At 51.6% G+C, this 19,143-nt stretch overlaps 1 protein-coding gene across 3 annotated transcripts in view; it reads right to left on the bottom strand.

Annotated features, from left to right (window-relative positions):
• The window catches only part of SLC39A11 (solute carrier family 39 member 11), a 369,112-nt gene extending 362,583 nt beyond the window's left edge, over positions 1-6,529 (bottom strand). For all 3 annotated transcript variants that reach the window (XM_047758793.1, XM_047758794.1, XM_047758795.1), the window contains exons 1-2: positions 6,425-6,529; positions 2,983-3,101 (exon numbers count right to left, since the gene is read on the bottom strand). In XM_047758793.1, the coding sequence (XP_047614749.1) occupies positions 2,983-3,090 (108 nt within the window). In that variant the 5' untranslated portion in view covers positions 3,091-3,101; positions 6,425-6,529. The remainder of the gene's footprint in view (positions 1-2,982; positions 3,102-6,424) is intronic.
• Positions 6,530-19,143: the final 12,614 nt, after the last annotated feature.

The raw sequence follows: 19,143 nt of genomic DNA, 5'->3' as shown, positions 1-19,143 counted from the left end.
AGGGAGAGGGAGAGGGAGCAGGATTTGGCAAACGGCATTAAAAAAAAAAACACAAAATAATGTCATCTGCAGCAACATGGATGCAACTAGAGACTCTCATACTAAGTGAAGTCAGTCAGAAAGAAAAAAACAAATACCATATGATATCATTTATATATGGAATCTAATATATGGCACAGATGAACCCTTTCCATGAAAAGAAACTCATGGACTTGGAGAACGGACTTGTGATTGCCAAGGGAGAGAGGGAGGGAATGGGGTGGACTGGGAAATCTGGGGTTAGTAGATGCAAACGATTGCCTTTGGAGTGGATAAGCAACAAGATCCTGCCACACAGCACTGGGAACTGTATCTGGTCACTTGGATGGAGCCTGACGGAGGATCATGTGAGAAAAAGAATGTGCGCCGTATATATGACTGGCTCACTCTGCTGTACAGTAGGAAATTGACAGAACACTGTAAACCAGCTATAATGGAAAAAATAAAAATCACGTTACAAAGAGAAGGCGGTCCTGCTCTCACGGCTGGTCCTTGGCTGGCTTCTAGAAAGCTGACACTGGAACTGCTCCCTCTGTTCCCTAACCAGCAAGGGTGGGTCCCTGTGCCCGTTTCACAAACAAGGTGACGCTTGCTTTTCCTGCTGCAAGTCTGGAATTCAGTTGGAAGCACCACACTGATGCCCACGTGGCCAGCCCTGGCGCTGAAAGCCTTGGAGGCTGAGTCTATAACGGGCATCCCGGGCAGACACATGGCACATGTGTTACTGCGTTTTTTTGGTCAGGGGAAGGAGGGCACTCTGTGCCCTCTCTTGGGAGGAGGCCTGTGCACAGATTTCTCCAGGCTCTGTGTGTCTTGGGCCCTTGCTGATCCTGTGGTGTGGCTTTTGCTGTGATAAGCCTGAGCCATGGGTGCGTCCTGTGAGTTGCAATGAATCATCAAACGTGTGGGTTATCTTGGGGACCCCCAAACGCCTCCACACAGAGAGAGGTCTCAGCACGTCCTCCTACTGGCCGGGGTCATTACACTGACACGAAACAAATCGGGGGCTCTGCCACTCCAAGTGGAGAGGGCACCTCCTCATGGTTCCTCCTCCTTTTTTTTTTTTTTTGGTCCTTTTAGGGCCGCGGCCACAGCACATAGAGGTTCCCAGGCTAGGGGTCGAATCAGAGCTGCAGCTATCGGCCTATGCCACAGCCACAGCAATGCCAGATCCAAGCCACATCTGCAATCTACACCACAGCTCATGGCAACGCTGGATCCTTAACCCACTGAGTGAGGCCAGGGATCGACCCCGAGTTCTCATAGATACGAGTCAGGTTTGTTCCCACTGAGCCACCATGGGAACTCCAGCTCCCCTTTCTGAAGAGCCCCCACAGCATCGGCCAGGGCCACCTGGGGCTGGGAGTTGCACTCAGCCTCCGAGGGCAGCTCAGCCCGCCAGACCCCAGCTGTCTCTCCTCAGCGCAAAGAAGCTGATGGAGGGGAGACACTGACTGCTCTGCCCAGCAGGGCGAGGGCTCGGGACCCCAGAAGACCTGGCGTGGCTGTCGGGAAGGAGGAGGAGGTTTAGGGCACTGTGCCCTCCCTGGTTCCTGGCAGCCTCTCATTCCGGGACTGGGTTTCGAAAGTTTTCGCCGCCTTTGGACAGTAACCTGGGCTGTGTGTCTCAAGGCCAAGTCTCCATAGGCTCCAAACTCCACTGGGGGGACAGGGGTCGGACATCGGGGGAGGCCCCACCTTATGGGCGCCATCCTTACTGCCTTCCCAGGCTGACACAGCACGGCCCGGCCGCCAGCTTCCTGGGTGGTTTTAGTTTCTGGATTGGCCTCCCAGCGGATCGGCCTCAAACCTCAGTCCCAGCCCGCTCACCACTCCTACACATCTGTGGCTACGAGAGTAATGCAGGGACTTTGCTTTCATCAAGATAGCGATGTGTGGGAGTTCCCAGCGTGGTGCAGCGGAAACCAACCCAACCAGCATCCGTGAGGATGTGGGTGCGATTCCTGGCCTCGCTCAGTGGTTTAAGGATCTGACATTGCTGTGAGTTGTGGTGTAGGTTGCAGACCTGGCTCGGATCCTGTGTTGCTGTGGCTGTGGTGGAGGCTGACAGCTGTAGCTCTGATTCGACCCCTAGCCTGGGAACTTCCATGCGCTGAGGGTGCGGTCCTGAAAAGCAAAAAAAAAAAAAAAAAAAAAAAAAAAAGATAGCAACAGGCCGTGGAAGGAAGGAGTCAGGGTTGAAGAAGGAATTTCAGACTCAGGAGGTGGGTGTGGGTTAAGGAGGGGTGGGGGTGTTGGCGTGGAATGTGGGGGTGTGAGAAGTACGAGGAGGTGTGCGGGGTGCATGAGGAGTGGGGGTGTGTCTGGAAGGGCAGGGTGGAGGTGGGGTGCAGCGGCAGGACCGGAGTGTGGGAGTTTGCAGAGGGTGTGGGTAGGAGGGAGGGAGGGCGGGGATGGGGGGACAGGCAGGTGTGGGGGCATCTGTGTGTATTCATCCCAAAGCGGGTGAGGGAGGTGATGCAGAGCCTGAAAATGGGGAGAAAGGGAACTGATCCCCCCTCTTTTCTCCCAAGGTCTTTTCAACCATCTCTAACTCAGGAACACAGGGCAGGGGGAGTAACAGGGAAGAGCCTGTAGTTCTTTCCTCCTGCATATTATCACCTGCTCCAGGCCTGCAAGAAACTAGACAGAAGATAGAAATCAGGCGGAGGGCGAAAGGACGCTGAGTGCCTGGGCTTCTCACCTCCTACAACATCTGAATCAGGAGGGGAGAAGCAGGGGAGGCATGGGTGCATCTGCAGGAGCTGGAGGGCTCAAGGCGGAAAGGAGAGGAGAGCGGGAAGAGGGAGCCAAGGGGAGGACAGAACCAACATCCCCCCTCCCAGGGGTGTGGCTGGTGACAGGAGAGTCTGCAGGGGAGGGGCGGTTTCGGAGCTCGCTAAGAATCCCGCCAACCTCCAGACCCAAACCAAAGCAACTCACCTGTCCGCTGGAGAAGATGAACACGAGGGCCGCCCCAGCCGCCGTCATCCCCCAGGTGAAGAAGGTGCCCAGCAAGGCCTGGGACACGGGACTGCGGCCTTGGAGCATGCTGGATACGGCTGTGTGCAGAGGAGCGGCACAGGGTCAGCGCCGGCGGTCCCTTGCGGTGACACACGCGTGTTCTGAGGGGTCCTCACGCCCCCCACCTGAGCTGGCCCGCGTCTGGGTTGGTGGCGGGCACCTTTCCGCCACCCCTCCCTCAGTGACCTCCGTGACCCAGCACGGGTCAGGCTTCATCCACGTGCCACCCAGGTGTTGGGAAGCATCTAATTCGGAGAGGAGACACTTGGGAGATGCCTGAGGAGTAGATGCCAGGAAAGAAGACACAACATTGGGAAACGGTTCCAAAGAGAAGCAGCTCAAAGAATGTGAACTTTAGCCTGGAGGAAGGGAGCACGGGAGGGTCTGATTGCAGCCTTCCAGCACGTTGTGTCCATTCTACCTGCCCTTGCTATGGGCCATCACTTCTTCTGTCCCTCGGAATACAGGTGACTAGCTCAGATTCCCCCTTGAAGCTCCTCCACCTAAGTTCTGATCCAACTTTCAAAAGCTCCCTGGGGCAGTTCCGACAGTGGCTCCCAGGGCTGGCCAAGGGTACACTCCAACTAGCTCAGCAACTCTTCAACCACTGCACTCCGCATATTCCAACTCGACCCAGTTTTTCACGGAAACTTCAACAAGCCCCGGATGGTCCTGGCCCAAATCTCTCTTTATCTGGTTCCCTCCCCAACCTCGAGTCGCCAGACCCAGAGCATCCTCCGTTGCCCACCTAACGCCAAGTTCAATCCCATGCTTTCCAGATGCTCTCCGCTCCCAGGGTTGCCCTGCGTCCCTGAGCACATCTTGGTTGCTTTGTTTGTGGGGTCGCCTCCTTCCTCTTTTCTATCATTCGATGCTTAAAAACAGGGACGATGCTTTTTTGCAATGGGCACCCCTACAGAACAGGGTTTTCGGGCACCCCTACAGAACAGGACCGGCTTACCTCGAAGGGGACACTCAGCAAAAACAATAGAGACGCAAGTGGCATTCCCCCCGGGTCCCCTGAGCACTCTTGCTCCCAAAGCTGAAGGTGCACCACCGTCCACCAAGGAAGGAAAAAGAAGTACCATTCCCTCTTGGTGTTGCTCCAGGGATCTGCTCTAGACTTGAACATGTGTTCAATTCTAGCTCTGAAATGATAGGGAGTCAGATTCTCACTGTGGAAAGTTACAAGGCGGAGAAACCTGTTTGCTGAAAAGCCCTGTGTTCTGGTACATAAACATCAGGGCTCAGGGCCTCATCTCAAAGAGCTCATTCAGCTCCCCCCGGGGGCTTCCAGCACCCACAGGGCTGGACATGACCCCACTGGGCCCCGCCCTGCTGGGCCCTAGTGGTCTGTGAGGAGCCAGCAGCCCTGATCTTGCAGATCAAAAGCTGAAGTGGCTGCCTCTCTCCGCTGACCCTGGAGGGAAATTGGGGCAGGGTGGGGACAGGGCTTTCATGCCAAGAGGGTCAGCAACACAGCAGGATTCAAACCTAGGAGGGCTGTGAGTCCGGGTGAGCCCAGGTAAGCCCAGGCTCAGCCAAGGTGCCAGGAAACCTCAGAGAGAAACAGAGTCCCTGGATTCAGATAGTGTCCCCTTAGTCTCAGGGGAGTTCAAGATGACAACTGCACCAAATAAAGAAAAACGATCATTTAAAAAAAAAAAAAAAAACACCCTTTTACACATGTCATCTTGCTAAGGGATCCGAAAAGACTGGGTCTTGTTTGTTTTTAAACCAAGACATCTAGATCATGACACCAATCGTCTATCTCTAGCTGCTTGTGGATAAAATTTCAAACAGCATTTTCCAAGCGAGGCACGTAGCGACCATCCTCTTAGGTCATAACAACAACAACAAAAAAACCAACTTTGTTTTCCAGGGTTGACTGCGCCTTTTAATAGCTACAAAAAAGAGGAACCCGTTTGCATTCACCAACGGGCCAAAGTCAAAGTGGGTTTTGTGGGCTGGCCAACAAGGGAGCTCGTGGGTGTTCCAGGGGGCTGGTGGGAGGGGAAAACACTCCTCCTAAATTCTTTTTACACCCCCACATGTAAGAAGAAGGGACCCAGAGGGAAAACCAAAGCCGCCACATCGTTCGATTCCCAACACCAGCAGAGTCATCCTTGGTAAGGCAAGCCCGCCCACTGTCCCTTGAAGAAACTTCTTCCATGTTCTGATGTAACCCCTCACTCCTGCAGGGCTGGGCCCTCTTAGGAGCTAAGTTAGAAATGCAGACTCTCACCCCCCCCCCCATGTGCTGAATCAGAACCAGCATTTTATCAAGTTCGCGGTGGAAAGCACTGGTCTCAAACTGCAACAACTTCTCTAAGATCAAGAGCTTCGAAAGGGAGTTCTCCTCCCCTGCGAGGGATTAGCAGGGCTGCTGCCAGAGACCCAAGAAAACAGAAGTTTTCTCCAACAGGTAGTTTTCTCCCAGGCACCTTGGGAACAGGGAGCATTAGCCAGGGCACCTCCAAAGCCCCCTCTGCAATGGGGCTCAGAGTTTCTGGGGAGCTGACTTTAATACATAAATCTAAGCTGGTTTGCAAGAGGGACATTATTCTTCTCCCCGCCCCAACTTTAAGGATATCGCAACACCACCCCACACAGAGCAGCACGGGAGGATTTCTTCCTTTCCTCTCCCTTTTAAACCTGTTGCCCTGCTTTCAAGGTCAGCTTCCAGATGCTGGTGAAAAAGTTGCAGAGGTGGAAATGACACTTCATGAAACCTACATACACGCCCCGACCCCACAAGGGGAGTGGGACAAAATGATTGAGGTTTGGGCTGATAGGACAGTGGAAAAGTTTCTCTGATACCTGGTTATCATTCCAAGTGTGGTCCCAGGACCGGCTGACCCAGGGACTGGTTAGAAATGCACCATCTCCGGCCTGCTACACCTTAACCAGATTCCCAGCCAAGTTCAAGAGGTCCTGCGGGGGGGCACCTCCCCCACCCCCCGCCCCCCGCCAGAGCCAGGGGGAGGGAGGGGACTCGGAGCAGCTGGACTTGTGGCCAGGTCGACTCCCTGGACTCCCCGGACCCCGGGGGTCGCCCACACGCCACCCACCGTGTAGCGCTGAATGAAGAGGCTCTTGGGGAACCACTGACAAAGGAAGGCAGGACAACTACCCCCAGCTGGTCCTGGAGGGTAACAGGGGGTGCTCCGGGCACCCTTCCCCTTCCTCTGCCACCTGCCAAGGCCGCCCGCTTCTCCTCAGACCCCCTCCTCTCCCGAGGGCACCCCCTTCCAAACTCCAGGTGGCAGCCCTTCCGAGTCCCACGCTCTGGTCCTGGCGGCCCCAGACCCCGGGCCTCCAGCCCCACCGAAGGCGCCGAAGGAGAGAAAAGGCGACTCACTAGGGTGCCCTCTCAAGCCCCCACTCCACTTCCATCAGCCCCCGCAGCAGCTGGCTCGCCGGCTCCACTCCCAGAGTCACTTCCTGCTTCCCTCCCGCACACGTGGCCCGGCGGCCACCAGGCCCCGCCCCGCCCCGCCGCGACTGGAGGATCCAGCCTGGAGAATAAATTCTCTGGTTCACAGCCCCGCGCAGGCTCGGAAACAGAGCAGGGCGGGTGGAACAGATCCCGCCCCGCCCCCCGACAACCAGCCTGAGCAGAAAACCCTCGGCATGGATCACCTTCTGCAATCGCAATCTTCGACGAAGCCGCAGAAACCCAAAGAAAGAATGCCTTGTCGTGTCCCTGATCTTGTTCATGTTACTACACTTTGGCAGCAGAGTCTAGTGCCGGGAGTGAGCAATAAAGCGGCACGCCTTTGGAGAGTGTGAGAAATGCAATCTCCCACCTTCTGCATCCATCTCTAGGTCAATGGCCCTCAGACTATAGCATCCAAGGGAAACTACAATACAGGGGGCCAGCACTCTTAGAGGCTCTGGTGCTGGAAGTCTGGGTAGGGTCCCAGGGCTTCCTTTCTGAACTTGGAGCTGCTGATGCTCTGGTCCTGGGCCCCTCTAGGAGAACCACTGTTTTAGGTCAAGAGGTTTGCTCTCCAGGCCTTCTAGAAAGAGACCATAGGATAGGAAGACTAGACTTAGCCCAAAATAAAGACAGGCTCCCCGGCTAAATTTGAATTTTAGAGCAACAACAAATAATTTTTTAGCGTAATGGAACCTAGGCAGTATTGGGGACATCCTTAATGTTAAAAATGTATTCCATATTTGTTGCGTATTCAGATTTAACCAAGTGTCCTGTATTTTATCTGAGGACCCGACCGGGGGTAACCTGCAACACTGCCCATAACCACAGTGGCCACAGACCAGAGGATGCAATCAGCGCAGCCACAGAAGTGGCCATCAATGATCGCATCATAGCCACGCACTGCATCAGAAAGGGAAGATGGCATGGGGACCCCACAGTGATCTCTGCCCTCAGAAGATTCTCAGACTGGGGAGGGAGCCAGACCAGCTACCTTAGCTCAGGCTGCCATAAGAAAATACCTCAGAAACTAAATCTAGAACTACCATGTGACCCAGCAATCCCACTCTTGGGCATATATCTAGACAAAACTTTCATCGAAAAAGATATACACACCCCATGTTCATTGCAGCACTATTCACAATAGCCAAGACATGGAAACAACCTAAATGTCCATCGAGAGGTGAATGGCTTAAGATGTAGTACATATACACAATGGAATACTACTCGGCCATCAAAAAGAACAAAATAATGCCCTTTGCAGCAACATGGATGGAACTAGAGACTCTCATACTAAGTGAAGTAAGTCAGAAAGAGAAAGGCAAATACCATATGATATCACTTATATCTGGAATCTACCATATGGCACGAATGAACCGATCTACAGAAAAGAAACAAACTCATGGACATGGAGAACAGACTTGTGGTTGCCAAGGGGGAGGGGAAGGGAGTGGGATGGACGGGGAGTTTGGGGTTAGTAGATGCAAACTACAGCAACTGGAGTGGATAAGCAGTGAGATCCTGCTGCACAGCACAGGGAACTATGTCTAATCACTCGTGATGGAACATGATGGAGGATAATGGGAGAAAAAGAATGGATATATATGTATAACTGGGTCACTTTGCTATAGAGCAGAAAATGACAGAACACTGTAAATCAACCATAATTAAAATTTTGTAAGAATTTTTTAAAAAGAAAATACCAGATGTGAGGTGACTTCAACAATGGAGATCTATTTCCTCACAGTTCTGGAGGCTGCAAGTCCAAGATCAGCCCAAGATCAAGGTGCAGATTCCACTCCCGTGAGAGCGCTCTTCCTGGCGTGCAGACACGACTGCCTTTCCACGGTCGCTTCCTCACATGGCCTTTTCTTGGTGTCTACACAGAAGGAAGGAGCGATCTCCCTCTCTTCCTCTTCTTATAAGGCTTCCAATCCTATCCAGTGAGAACCCCACCCTTAGGGTTTCATTTAACCTTAATTACCTCCTAAAAGCTCTCCCTCGTAGCACTGGGGGTCAGGGCTTTGAACCCCCCGTCGGAGCCCCCAGGAATGGGATCATTATCATTATAAAAGAGGCTCCAGAGAGCTCCCTCGCCCCATGTGCCACGAGAAGGTACAGCGAGGAGTCTGTAACCCAGAAAAGGGCCCCCACCCAACGACCCCAGCACCCCCATCTCGGATGGCTAGCTTCCAGCACTGTGAGCAATACATTCTGCTATGGATAAGCTTACCCAATCTGTGGCATTTTGCGACAGCAGCATGAAAGGGACCAAGACACCCCCTTTTACAGATATGAAAACAGGAGCTCAGGAAAGCTCTGTGGGGAGCCCAGGTTGACAGGGAGGTGACTGGGCACCAAGCCCAGCTAACTCCAGAGACAGGGTGCTACTCAGTGGACAGTCAGGGCTCGCAGGACGGGACCTGACACCCTCATCAGGAAAACGTCTCTCTTCCTTTTAACCGCCCGTGCCACCCCCAAGGGACACATCCTGCCATGTCTCATCTTTCTAGTGAACCCCTCATACACACACATACACACTCACCACCATCACCCCCGTGAAACATACAAATTGCCTCTTTTTCTTACACTCACTGATGGTAAGAAGTGTCCGCATGTTGACCCGAAGAAAATGTCTCCTTAAAGCTCAATACCCTAGCTCTCACCTCCGGCCCATCCCCAGCCCATCCCCAGCCTCTCCCTCCACAGCACACGTGCCCTGCAGCCTCCATAAGCAGGGGGAGGAGAGGAGAGGGGGACTGCGTAAGAGAGGCCAGAGCAGGGGCTAATTAGAGGGCGGCAGGTGCTGTGCAGGCAGCAAGGGCCTCCCAAAGGCCATGAAACTATTTGGACAATCAGAGAGGCATCCTCAGGGCAGTGGGATGGTGGCCCTTCCAGAAAGATCACTGCAGCTTGATTTGGTTAAACAACCTGCCAGCACCTCCTGCAGGAGCATGTCCCATGGGGGCGGGGCGGGGGTGGGTGGGGGTGGGGGCAAAAGGGTGACAGCTTCCCAGAAAAGGTTGGGGGAGATGGAGAAGAGACGAGACGGCCACAAGTGGTCCAGCCCAATGAGCCCTGGCTCTCCTCGTTAGTGCTTCTCTTATTCTCTCTCTCCAGCCCTCCCCCCCATCCCCTTCTCCTCCCTCTTCTCCCCTCTCCCTCCCCCCTCCTCCTTTCCTCCTCTTCCTCCTTCTCCCCTCCTCCTCCTTCCTCCCATCTCTCTCTCTCTTCTTCTTTCTGCCTCCTTCCCTCCCTGCAGTCCCGTTCCCCTGAGCAGGTCCTGCAGCAATGGAATGCAGGCTTTGGCATCTGACAGTCCAGGAGGAATCTCAGCTTGGCCCAAGAGTTCCCTTGGTCAAATCCCCCAATCCCTCTCAGCTTCAGGCTCCCCACCCCAAGTCTGGGACTGTTAACCCTATGTTCTCTCCCCATAACTCTAACTGGAAGGAAGCACCAAACACCCAGCCCGACACCCATCACGGTGGCCTGAACAAGCCCTACCTCGACCCTCTCTCCTCCCTTCATTTACTCATTCATTCATTTATCCCCAGTGTCTATTTCTGAGCCTCTGTTCTGGACTCTGGCACACGGAGATCAGCTGAACACGGGTGGCTTGGCCTCGCCTCGCCTTTCTTGCCTTTCATTTTTTCTCCCCCTTTCCTGAATTCTGACCACTGACGCATCACGAGGTCGGAGATAAGCCTCTGAGCCTGGGGCACTGTTCCTTCCCTCTACAAAGTGGGGAAGATAAACCTGGCTGGAACTGGTGCTGATACGCTGGAGGAATTGCGGAAGCGAGAGTAATTGACAGCTCATAGATGGGCCTTGGAAATGTCAGCGGGGTTTTGTTGTTCTTCTAGGGGATTTTTAAAGTATGCTCCACCCATCGATCCAGGATTCTCTACTTTGCCCAGAATAACAGCTCGTCATCCTGCCCTGACCACTTAATCACCATGATTCCTCCAAACAGCAGCCTGAGGGACTTCTCAAAGACGGAAGTCCAATCCATCAGGCTATTACTGCAGATCCTCTGAGGGCCCCTCACTGCCCTTGGAGTAAAGCTCTAGCTCCGTCCTTTCACCTCGGAAGCCCTGCAAGACCTGGGTTTGCTCACCTCTGGACCCCCTGCCTCCCTCCCTCACTCTGCTGATGGGATTGCGGATCCTGAGATGAGGCGATGTTCCTGGCTTGCCTGGGCGCCACCCTGCAGTCACAAAGGCCCTGCCTTATAAGAGAGAAGAGGGAGCAGCAAGTCAGAGTGAGAGGAGATGGGATGAGGAAAGCAGAGGTCGGAGCAATGCAGCCACAAGCCAAGGAATGCAGGCAGCCTCTAGAACCTGGAAAAGGCAAGAACAGGGACTCTCTCCCAGAACTTCCAGAAGGAACACGCAGCCTGGCAAGCACCCTGATGCCCGCACGTCTATACCCACAATGTAAGATAAGAGGTTTATGTTGTTTGAAGACACCAAGTCTGGGATAACTCAGTACAGCAACCCGAGGAAATGAATACATTTCCTTTTGCCTGGAAGCATCTAATTTTACCAGCATTTCTCTCCACTGGAGCCATGAACCACCAGGACCCCTGCCCTCAGTATACCAGGCAGGCCCAACTACATAATTTTGGGGGGCCTGGTGCAAAATGAAAATGGGAGGCTTCTTAATCAAAACGTAGAGGGAAAAGGCTATGAAAGGTATTAAAATACAAAGACTTTTCCTTTCCTCTGCATCTCTCCTCTGCTCCCTGTAGACTTAACGGTCCCATCAGACTTTGCTATTAAAACACAAGTTCAGAGATAAAATGATGAGGACGCTCAAGACAGCAACAGCAGAGCATTAACCCAGGCGCAGCGCTTTTCTGAACAGGGGGTCCTGTGCAACCATGTAGGTCTGGCACCCATGAGGCCAGCTCTGTCACGGAGACAGCAAAAGCCAGACTGAAGATACTGAGGATGGAGGGAAAGGGTAGGCAAGGCCACAGTAGAAGCCAAGGTCATCCAAGCTGCAGCAGCACACAGACCCAGGAGACCGGAAATAGGGACTGGACCCCCACAGAGGGTGCCTTCGATCTGGGGAAGAGAAATTCCAATTCCCACTGGAAAAGAGAGATTAGGCAAGAAAATAAGCAGGGGGCATCTCAGCAGCCGGAAACCAGTGGATGGAGTTCCCATTGTAGCTGAGTGGGTTAAGAACCCAACATAGTGTCCGTGAGGATGCAGGTTCGATCTCTGGACTCGCTCAGAGGGTTATGGATCCAGCATTGCCACAAGCTTTGGCATAGGCTGCAGATGAAGCTCAGATCCTATGTTGCTGTGGCTGTGGCATCCACCGGAAGCTGCAGCTCCAATTCGACCCCTAGCCTGGGAACTTCCATATGCTGCAGGTACAACTATAAAAAGCAAAAGGAAAAAAAAAAAAGAAAGAAAGAAAAAAAAAAAAGCAACCAGGGACAGTATCTAGGTTCTCCCACTTTTCCAGGGGCCTAAGCAATGGTTAAAAATTGGAAAAGCATGGGGGTTCCATTGTGGCTCAGCTGTACTGAACCTGACTAGTATCTGTGAGGGTGCAGGTTCCATCCCTGGCCTCCCTCAGTGGGTTAAGGATCCGGCATTGCCGTGAGCTGTGGTGTAGGTCGAAGACACAGCTTGGATCCCACATTGCTGTGGCTGTAGTGTAGGCGGCAGCTCTAGGTCCTATTCAACCCCTAGCCTGGGAACTTCCATATCCCAGGGATTTGGCCATTAAAAATAAAAATAAAATAAAATTTTTTAAAAAGACAGAAAAGAATTGGAAAAACATATTGGCTTTGGGTTCCCCCCAAAAAACTGTAGAAATTCAAATTAATAAGTGTTTAATGAAATGTCTATAAAATCTTGCTAATTGTTGACTTTGGTATTCATAAAATTTTAATTACTCTCAAAAAACAATCTGAGGCTTAGCATTTCCCACTTCAAGAGAATTCCTGAGTAGGCACCCTAATGGCCAAGAAATCACAGCCCGTCATAAATTGTATACGCTTAGAGCCAAGTAATTTCAAAGCAAAGGCTATAAAAATCTTTCTGATTATTTTATGGGAGAGAGAAGCACTTAATGTGGAATGCGGGGGCATTTGCGTATGCTTAGTGCAATGTGGGGTGAGCTCTCAAGAGGCAGGCAGTGTTCAGGGGGCTACAAACACCCCAAATGGTGCCAGGGCATGAGGAGGGAACGAGGATTTGAAGAAGCTTTATTCTGCTCTCTGAGTAGGAGCAGAAACAAAACTCACTCCACGTGGGTTTGCTGTAGTTTGTGGACTGCAGATGATGGGGCAACAAGGTAGGGCTGGGTGACCCTTCCCAGAAAGGATGGTGGCCTCCCCGGACCCCTGTCACCTCCACCCCCAGGGAAGGGGATCAGCAAGCCAGGTCTGCTCCCTGTAGACTTAACGGTGCCATCAGACTTTGCTAATAAAACACAAGTTCAGAGACAGCAACAGCAGAGCATTAACCAGGCGCAGCGCTTTTCTGAACAGGGGGTCCTGTGCAACCATGTAGGTCTGGCACCTCGAACGCAGATGGGAAGGTGGGAAGGTGGTCCCTTAGCCTCTACGGTCAAAGAGTGAAGCAGAGACCCCAGTGCGCTCCAGATCCCATCAGAATGAGCCGGGTGGGAACAAGTTCAGGACTGGAAAAACGTGGCTGCCATATGAGGTCATCTGAGGAGTCGTAGGGAGTGCATTGAAAGGTGGTCCCCAAAAGGGATATCCAGATGCTAATACCTGGTGCCTGTGAATGGGTCCTTTTTTGGGAAAAGGGTCTTTGGAAGTGTAATTAAATTAAAGCACTCAAGATGAGATCATGCTGGATTAACCATATCAGAGACAGAAGGTGGAATTCCCACTGAGCCTTAGTGGGTTAAGAACCCAATGTAGTGTCCGTGAGGATACAGATTTGATCTCTGGCCTCGCTCAGTGGGTTGAGGATCTGGCGTTGCTGCAAGCTGCTGTGTAGGTCACAGATGTGGCTCAGATCTGGCTCATTGGGTTAAGGATCTGGCATTGCTGCAAGCTGCTGTGTAGGTCACAGATGTGGCTCAGATCTGGCATTGCTGTGGCTGTGGCACAGGCTGGCAACTGCAGCTCGGATTCAACCCCTAGCCCAGGAACTTCCATATGCTGCAGGTGCGGCTGTTAAAAAAAAAAAAAAAAAGAAAACAACAACAAAGACAGAGAAAGAAGGGGATGGAGTTCCCCAGTGGCTCAGTGGGTTAAGGATCCGGGTTGTTGCTGCTGTGGTGTAGGTTCAATCCCTGGACTGGGAACTTCTGCATGCCATGAGCATGACTGGAAAAAATAAAAAAGGAGAGAGAGAGAGAAAGAGACAGAAGGGGAGAAGACAGGATGGGAACACAGAGACGGCCATGTGAAGAAGAAGCGGGGGGAGGGATGTGGCCACGAGACAAGGGAATGCCTGGAGCGGGCAGCAGCTGGAAGGAGGAAGGAAGGACAGCTTTTCCTCAAGCGCTTTCATGGCCCTGCTGACTTCTCAATTGCCAGGGTTGAAACTTCTGGCCTTCAGAACCGTGAGAGGAGAGTTCCTATTGCTTTAAGTCCCCCAGTGTGTGGGACTTTGTGATGGCAGCCCTGAGAAACAAACACTCCGACCCGGCTCACTTCTACCACGAGAAGCGGGGCAACCCCCGAGCGCCAGGAACTGCCCTGGGCAGCATCCTCAAGGACCTGACTCTCCCCCGTCCCTGTGCCATCAGGAGGAAGGCTGCACAGGCACAGTGCCCGGGGCTCCTGATGTCCCAGGGGCTGCTCCATTTTCCTGAATTATCCACCTACTTCCTAAGTTAACGCATCCTCTATTTTCCCACCAGTCTTTCTGCCTGCTGGGTTTTTTTTTTTTTTTTTTTTTTCCGTCTTTTAGGGCCGCACCTGCAGCATATGGAGGTTCCCAGGCTAGAGGTCTAATCGGAGCTACAGCTGCCGCCCTACACCACAGCCACAGCAACACCAGATCCAAGCCATGTCTGCGACTTACACCACAGCTCACTGGGTCCTTAACCCACTGAAAGAGGCCAGGGATCGAACCCGCGTCCTCATGGATGCTAGTCAGATTGGTTCCGCTGAGCCACAACGGGAGCTCCCTGCCTGCTGGCTCAACTTCCTCCTGCTCCCACCTGCTCCCCGTGCCATGACAAATACACGGAATTCACCTTCAAACGCCTCATTTAGAAAGATTACCCAAAAACCTCTGTGGAGGGTAAATAAAAACAGTGAAATATCTGCTAGCCAAAGAGCCTTCTCTGATGCCTGATTTCCGGTTCAGAAAAGCCCTCCTTTGGGTCCGCGGGCTTGTGCATGACAGCGCTCACATGAGCATTAAGGGAGGTGTTTGTCACCGAGGCCACATGGGCCCCTGGCCTGGAGGACCCAACAGTTTCTTCTCCAGGGTGGCAGCTGTGACAGAAACCATCAAGGAGGAAGCACACGGACCTGCTCCAAGGAATCAGGGCTCTGCTGCAGCTCGAGCCCCGATTCTGCCAATGAGTTACTGGGCGACCTTGGGTCAGATCCTTTCCTTCTCTGAACCTGTAAAATGTTGAGAGTTGGCCCAGGTGAGCTTGGAGGCCCCCTTGCTAGGTTGAAGGCTCAGGTTCTCTGATTTCATTGCCAAAGGAAAACAGTGCCAGGTCACAGCTGTGAATCCAGAATGAAGGCTTTATGCAAATGTGTTTGAGGAGTCCTTTTGTATCCTTAGCTTTAAAAAAGAAACAAAGGGAAAAAAGGAGAAAGGGGGAAGGGAGAAAGAGAGAAGGAAAGAAGGGAACAGGGAGAGAGGGAAAGAGAAAAAGAAGGAAGGAAGGAAGCCACCTCATTGTCCTAATGGGAACTATCTCAATCTAACCAAAGCTTTCCTAACTCATTTCCGTTTTCGGTCTTCTTATGGGTGAACTGTGTGCGCTACCCCTGCCCCCAATTCACACATGAGAGTCCTAACCCCAGTCCCTCAGATGTGATCTCATTTGTAGACAGACTCTTTACGAGGTCATCAACTTGGGGTGAAAGTTCTGGGATGGGCTCTATCTAACCCAACATGACTGGCGTACTTAGAAAAAGGAAACTTGGACCCGGAGACACACAAAGAGGAAAGACACCACGAAGAGACGCAGGGAGAAGACGGCTGTCCGCAGGCCAAGGACAGAGCCCGGCCACATCCTTCCCCCACGGCCCTCGGAAGGAGCCAACCCTGCCCACACCTGATCTGCGGCTTCTGACCTCCAGAACTACGAGAGCATAAACTTCTGTTGTTGAAGTGCGGGGTGTTCGGTTACAGCGGCCCTAGCAAATAATCCAGGGCTAAAGGCCACCGTAGTTCACGCCATAATACTCAGCGCCAGGAAGAACTTCCCAGAGCCCCTGGCCCCAGCCTCCCACCTCGCAGATGGCAGCAGGTACCCTGGACGTGGAGCTGGAACCCACCTCTCCCACTGGCCCCACTTCTCCCATGTTTCACGTGTTTGCGAGTCCCTAATCATCCTAGGCTGTCAGACGAGAGTCAGAGCTCTCTGGCTCAACCACGAAAACAAGTACTGTAAAGCAGACCACAGGGAAAGGGGTCAGAAGAGCAAAATGATTCCAGTCCTTTCCAGGCAGACCCACTAACAAACAACCAACAATTCTTTTCCCTTCTTTTTTTTTTTTTGCCTTTTGCCATATCTTGGGCCACTCCCACGGCATATGGAGGTTCCCAGGCTAGGGGTCGAATCAGAGCTGTAGCTGCCAGCCTACACCAGAGCCACAGCAACGAGGGATCCGAGCCGTGTCTGCGACCTACACCACAGCTCAAGGCAACATCAGATCTTTAACCCACTGAGCAAGGGCAGGGATCGAACCCACAACCTCATGGTTCCTAGTCAGATTCGTTAACCACTGAGCCATGACGGGAACTCCTCTTTTCCCTCCCTTAACACATCCTGCAAGCAAGAGGTATGGACACCATAGTTATTTTCATGGTTAAGTCATCTACTATGATTTTAAAAAACTATATAAGAAAACAAATTTATGGCTACCAAAGGGAGGAGAAACTAGGAGCTTGGGATTAACAGATATGCACTAACAACACAGATAAACAACAAAGACCTCCTATACAACACAGGGAATTATATTCAATATCTTGTAATGACCTACAATGGAAAAGAATCTGAAAAAGAATATATATATACACATACATACATATATATACAGATTCATTTATAGGTGTGTGTATTGCATATATGTGTATTCAAACTGAATCACTTTGCCGTTGACCTGAATCATTGCAAATCAAGGATACTTCAATAAAAATAAATTTTAAAAAGTGAAAAAAATTAAAAAATAAAAATTAAAAAATAAAAATTTAAAAAGTGAAAAAAATTCCCATTGTGGCTCAGTGGGTTACGAACCCGACTAATATCCACCAGGATGCAGGTTCAATCCCTAGCCTTGCTCCGTGGGTTAAGGATCTGGTGTTGCCCTGAGCTGTGGTGCAGGTTGCAGATGCGGCTTGGATCCCTCGTTTCTGTGGCTGGGGTGTAGGCTGGCAGCTGGAGCTCCGGTTGGGCCCCTAGCCTGGGAACCTCCATATGCCACAGGTGTGGCCCCTTAAAAGCAAGCATAAACAAATGCTGTGTAATTGAGCCTTCACACAGAGGCACCCCCTGGCCTTTTACCCAATGCTGTTATAACTGGTGACTCTTTAGAGTCTTGCCACATATTCAGGAAACATCGGCTGGGACCTGCACAGATAATAATACAGACAGAAAGCCTTACACATAAAAGGCACTCAAAAAGTCATTTGTCCAATTAAATGGAATGATGGAGCTCTACAAATCGCCCCGAATCCTCTGTTCTCACTAATGCACGGGTGGCCATCAGTGTGATTTCCCGGAAATTTGCTTAATAAACTTGATTTAAAATATAGGGGGGGAAAGATATTGATCACTCTAATGCTCAATAAAAGAAGGATAGTTCAATAAATTAGTGCATATAAATGCAGTGGCCTTTTATGCAGTTAGTCAAAATGGTGAACACTGTAGCAGCTTCGGAGATAATATATGATACTGTGCTTTGCAAAAGAAGCAACATGCAAAAAGATATGCCATTCGCTTAGGACAGTGGCCAAAAATATGCAAGGAACAGAAGACTAGAAAATGCACACAAATTAAAGGAGCTGGGTGATGAGAGTGTAGAGTTTTTTCCCCTTTCTACAATGTTCTGTTCCTTTTATAATTTAAACACATTTCAATAAGGTGAGTACAGGAAGCAAGGCTCCCTGAGCTTAAACAACAAGACTTAAGGTCAGTAGTGAAACCCAGTCTAGATGCTCCTAATTCGATGCACATGTTTCTCCTACGTGCTTATATCCAAAGTCACCTGGATGCTTTGGTAAAGCCAAGTTCCCTTGAAAGTGTTCACGACTTGTTTTAATCAATCATTTCCCCTGAATTTTCTTCACCTCATTAGCTCTTCAGCAGGCCAGCCAGCTGCAGAATGAGATCCTCGGAACGTGTGGGAACTAGAAGCCCCTAGGACTGTCCCTCCCTCCCAGCCCCTGGGACTGCTCGTCGCCACCAGGCAGGGCTGCCACACTGCAGGTCACGTCTCCCGTCTTCCAGCTCACAGACAGATGGTCAGCGGGGCCTTGGCTCAGACAGAACTTGTGAGGCCTGGGGCGTCCGCAGTCGTGGGGGCTCCCACCATCTACCAGAGGTCCCCTGCCTCTGACCATCTCAAATGCCCCCCAGACACTCCCAGGAGACCACACGCTCGGGGCAGAGCATTCACTTTGAAGGCTCCTTTTGTTCTCCCTCCAGCCCCAGAAAATCACACACTTTGGGGTTTCAGAAAGGGCACCCCCCCCCCGACATGTACCCAGCTGTGGTCAGGGGGCCAGCTGGACTTTAGAATGCTGTCTCTGGACATGCCTGCTTCTGGGGTTAAGAGGGCTATGCTGAGTTCTTCCAGAACCTTCTATACCCATACAAGGAGGCACTCTCCAGTCCATCTTAATATCAAAATCTGGAAATCTGGAGTTTCCACATGGTTCAGGGGGTTAAGGATCCAGCGTTATCACTGCTGTAGCTCTGGCTACCGCCGTGGCTCAGGTTCGATGCCTAGCTTGGGAACTCCCACATGCTGTGGGCAAGGCCAAAAAATAAAAAATCAATATCTACTTTGGGTTCCGTTACAACTAAACAACTAACATTGACGATCTAGTCTGTAACCACCTATGTGCTCTCTGTCAGCTGCTGTTACTACGTCTCCAACCACACTCCCCTCCAAAAAATAATTTGAAAGTGTTTAGTAAAACAAATGATGTTAAGCAAGAATTCATTCTTGGAGTTCCTGTTGTGGCTCAGCAGGTTAAGAACCCGACTAGTATCCATGAGGACGCGGGTTCCATCCCTGGCCCCGCTCAGTGGGTTAAGAATCTGACATTGCTGTGGCTGTGGTGTAGACTGGCAGCTGCAGCTCCAATCTGACCCCTAGCCTGGGAACCTCCATAGGCCATGGGTGTGGCCCTTAAAAAAAAATTCATTCTTTTCCCTGTGTTTAATTCACAAAAGAATTGATATAACTACCAATCAGAGCTTCAGATCAACACGAGATACAGAAC

Source organism: Phacochoerus africanus, chromosome 14, assembly GCF_016906955.1.
Source record: "Phacochoerus africanus isolate WHEZ1 chromosome 14, ROS_Pafr_v1, whole genome shotgun sequence".
NCBI lineage: Eukaryota > Metazoa > Chordata > Mammalia > Artiodactyla > Suidae > Phacochoerus > Phacochoerus africanus.
This window is presented reverse-complemented; position numbering and strand designations above follow the sequence as displayed.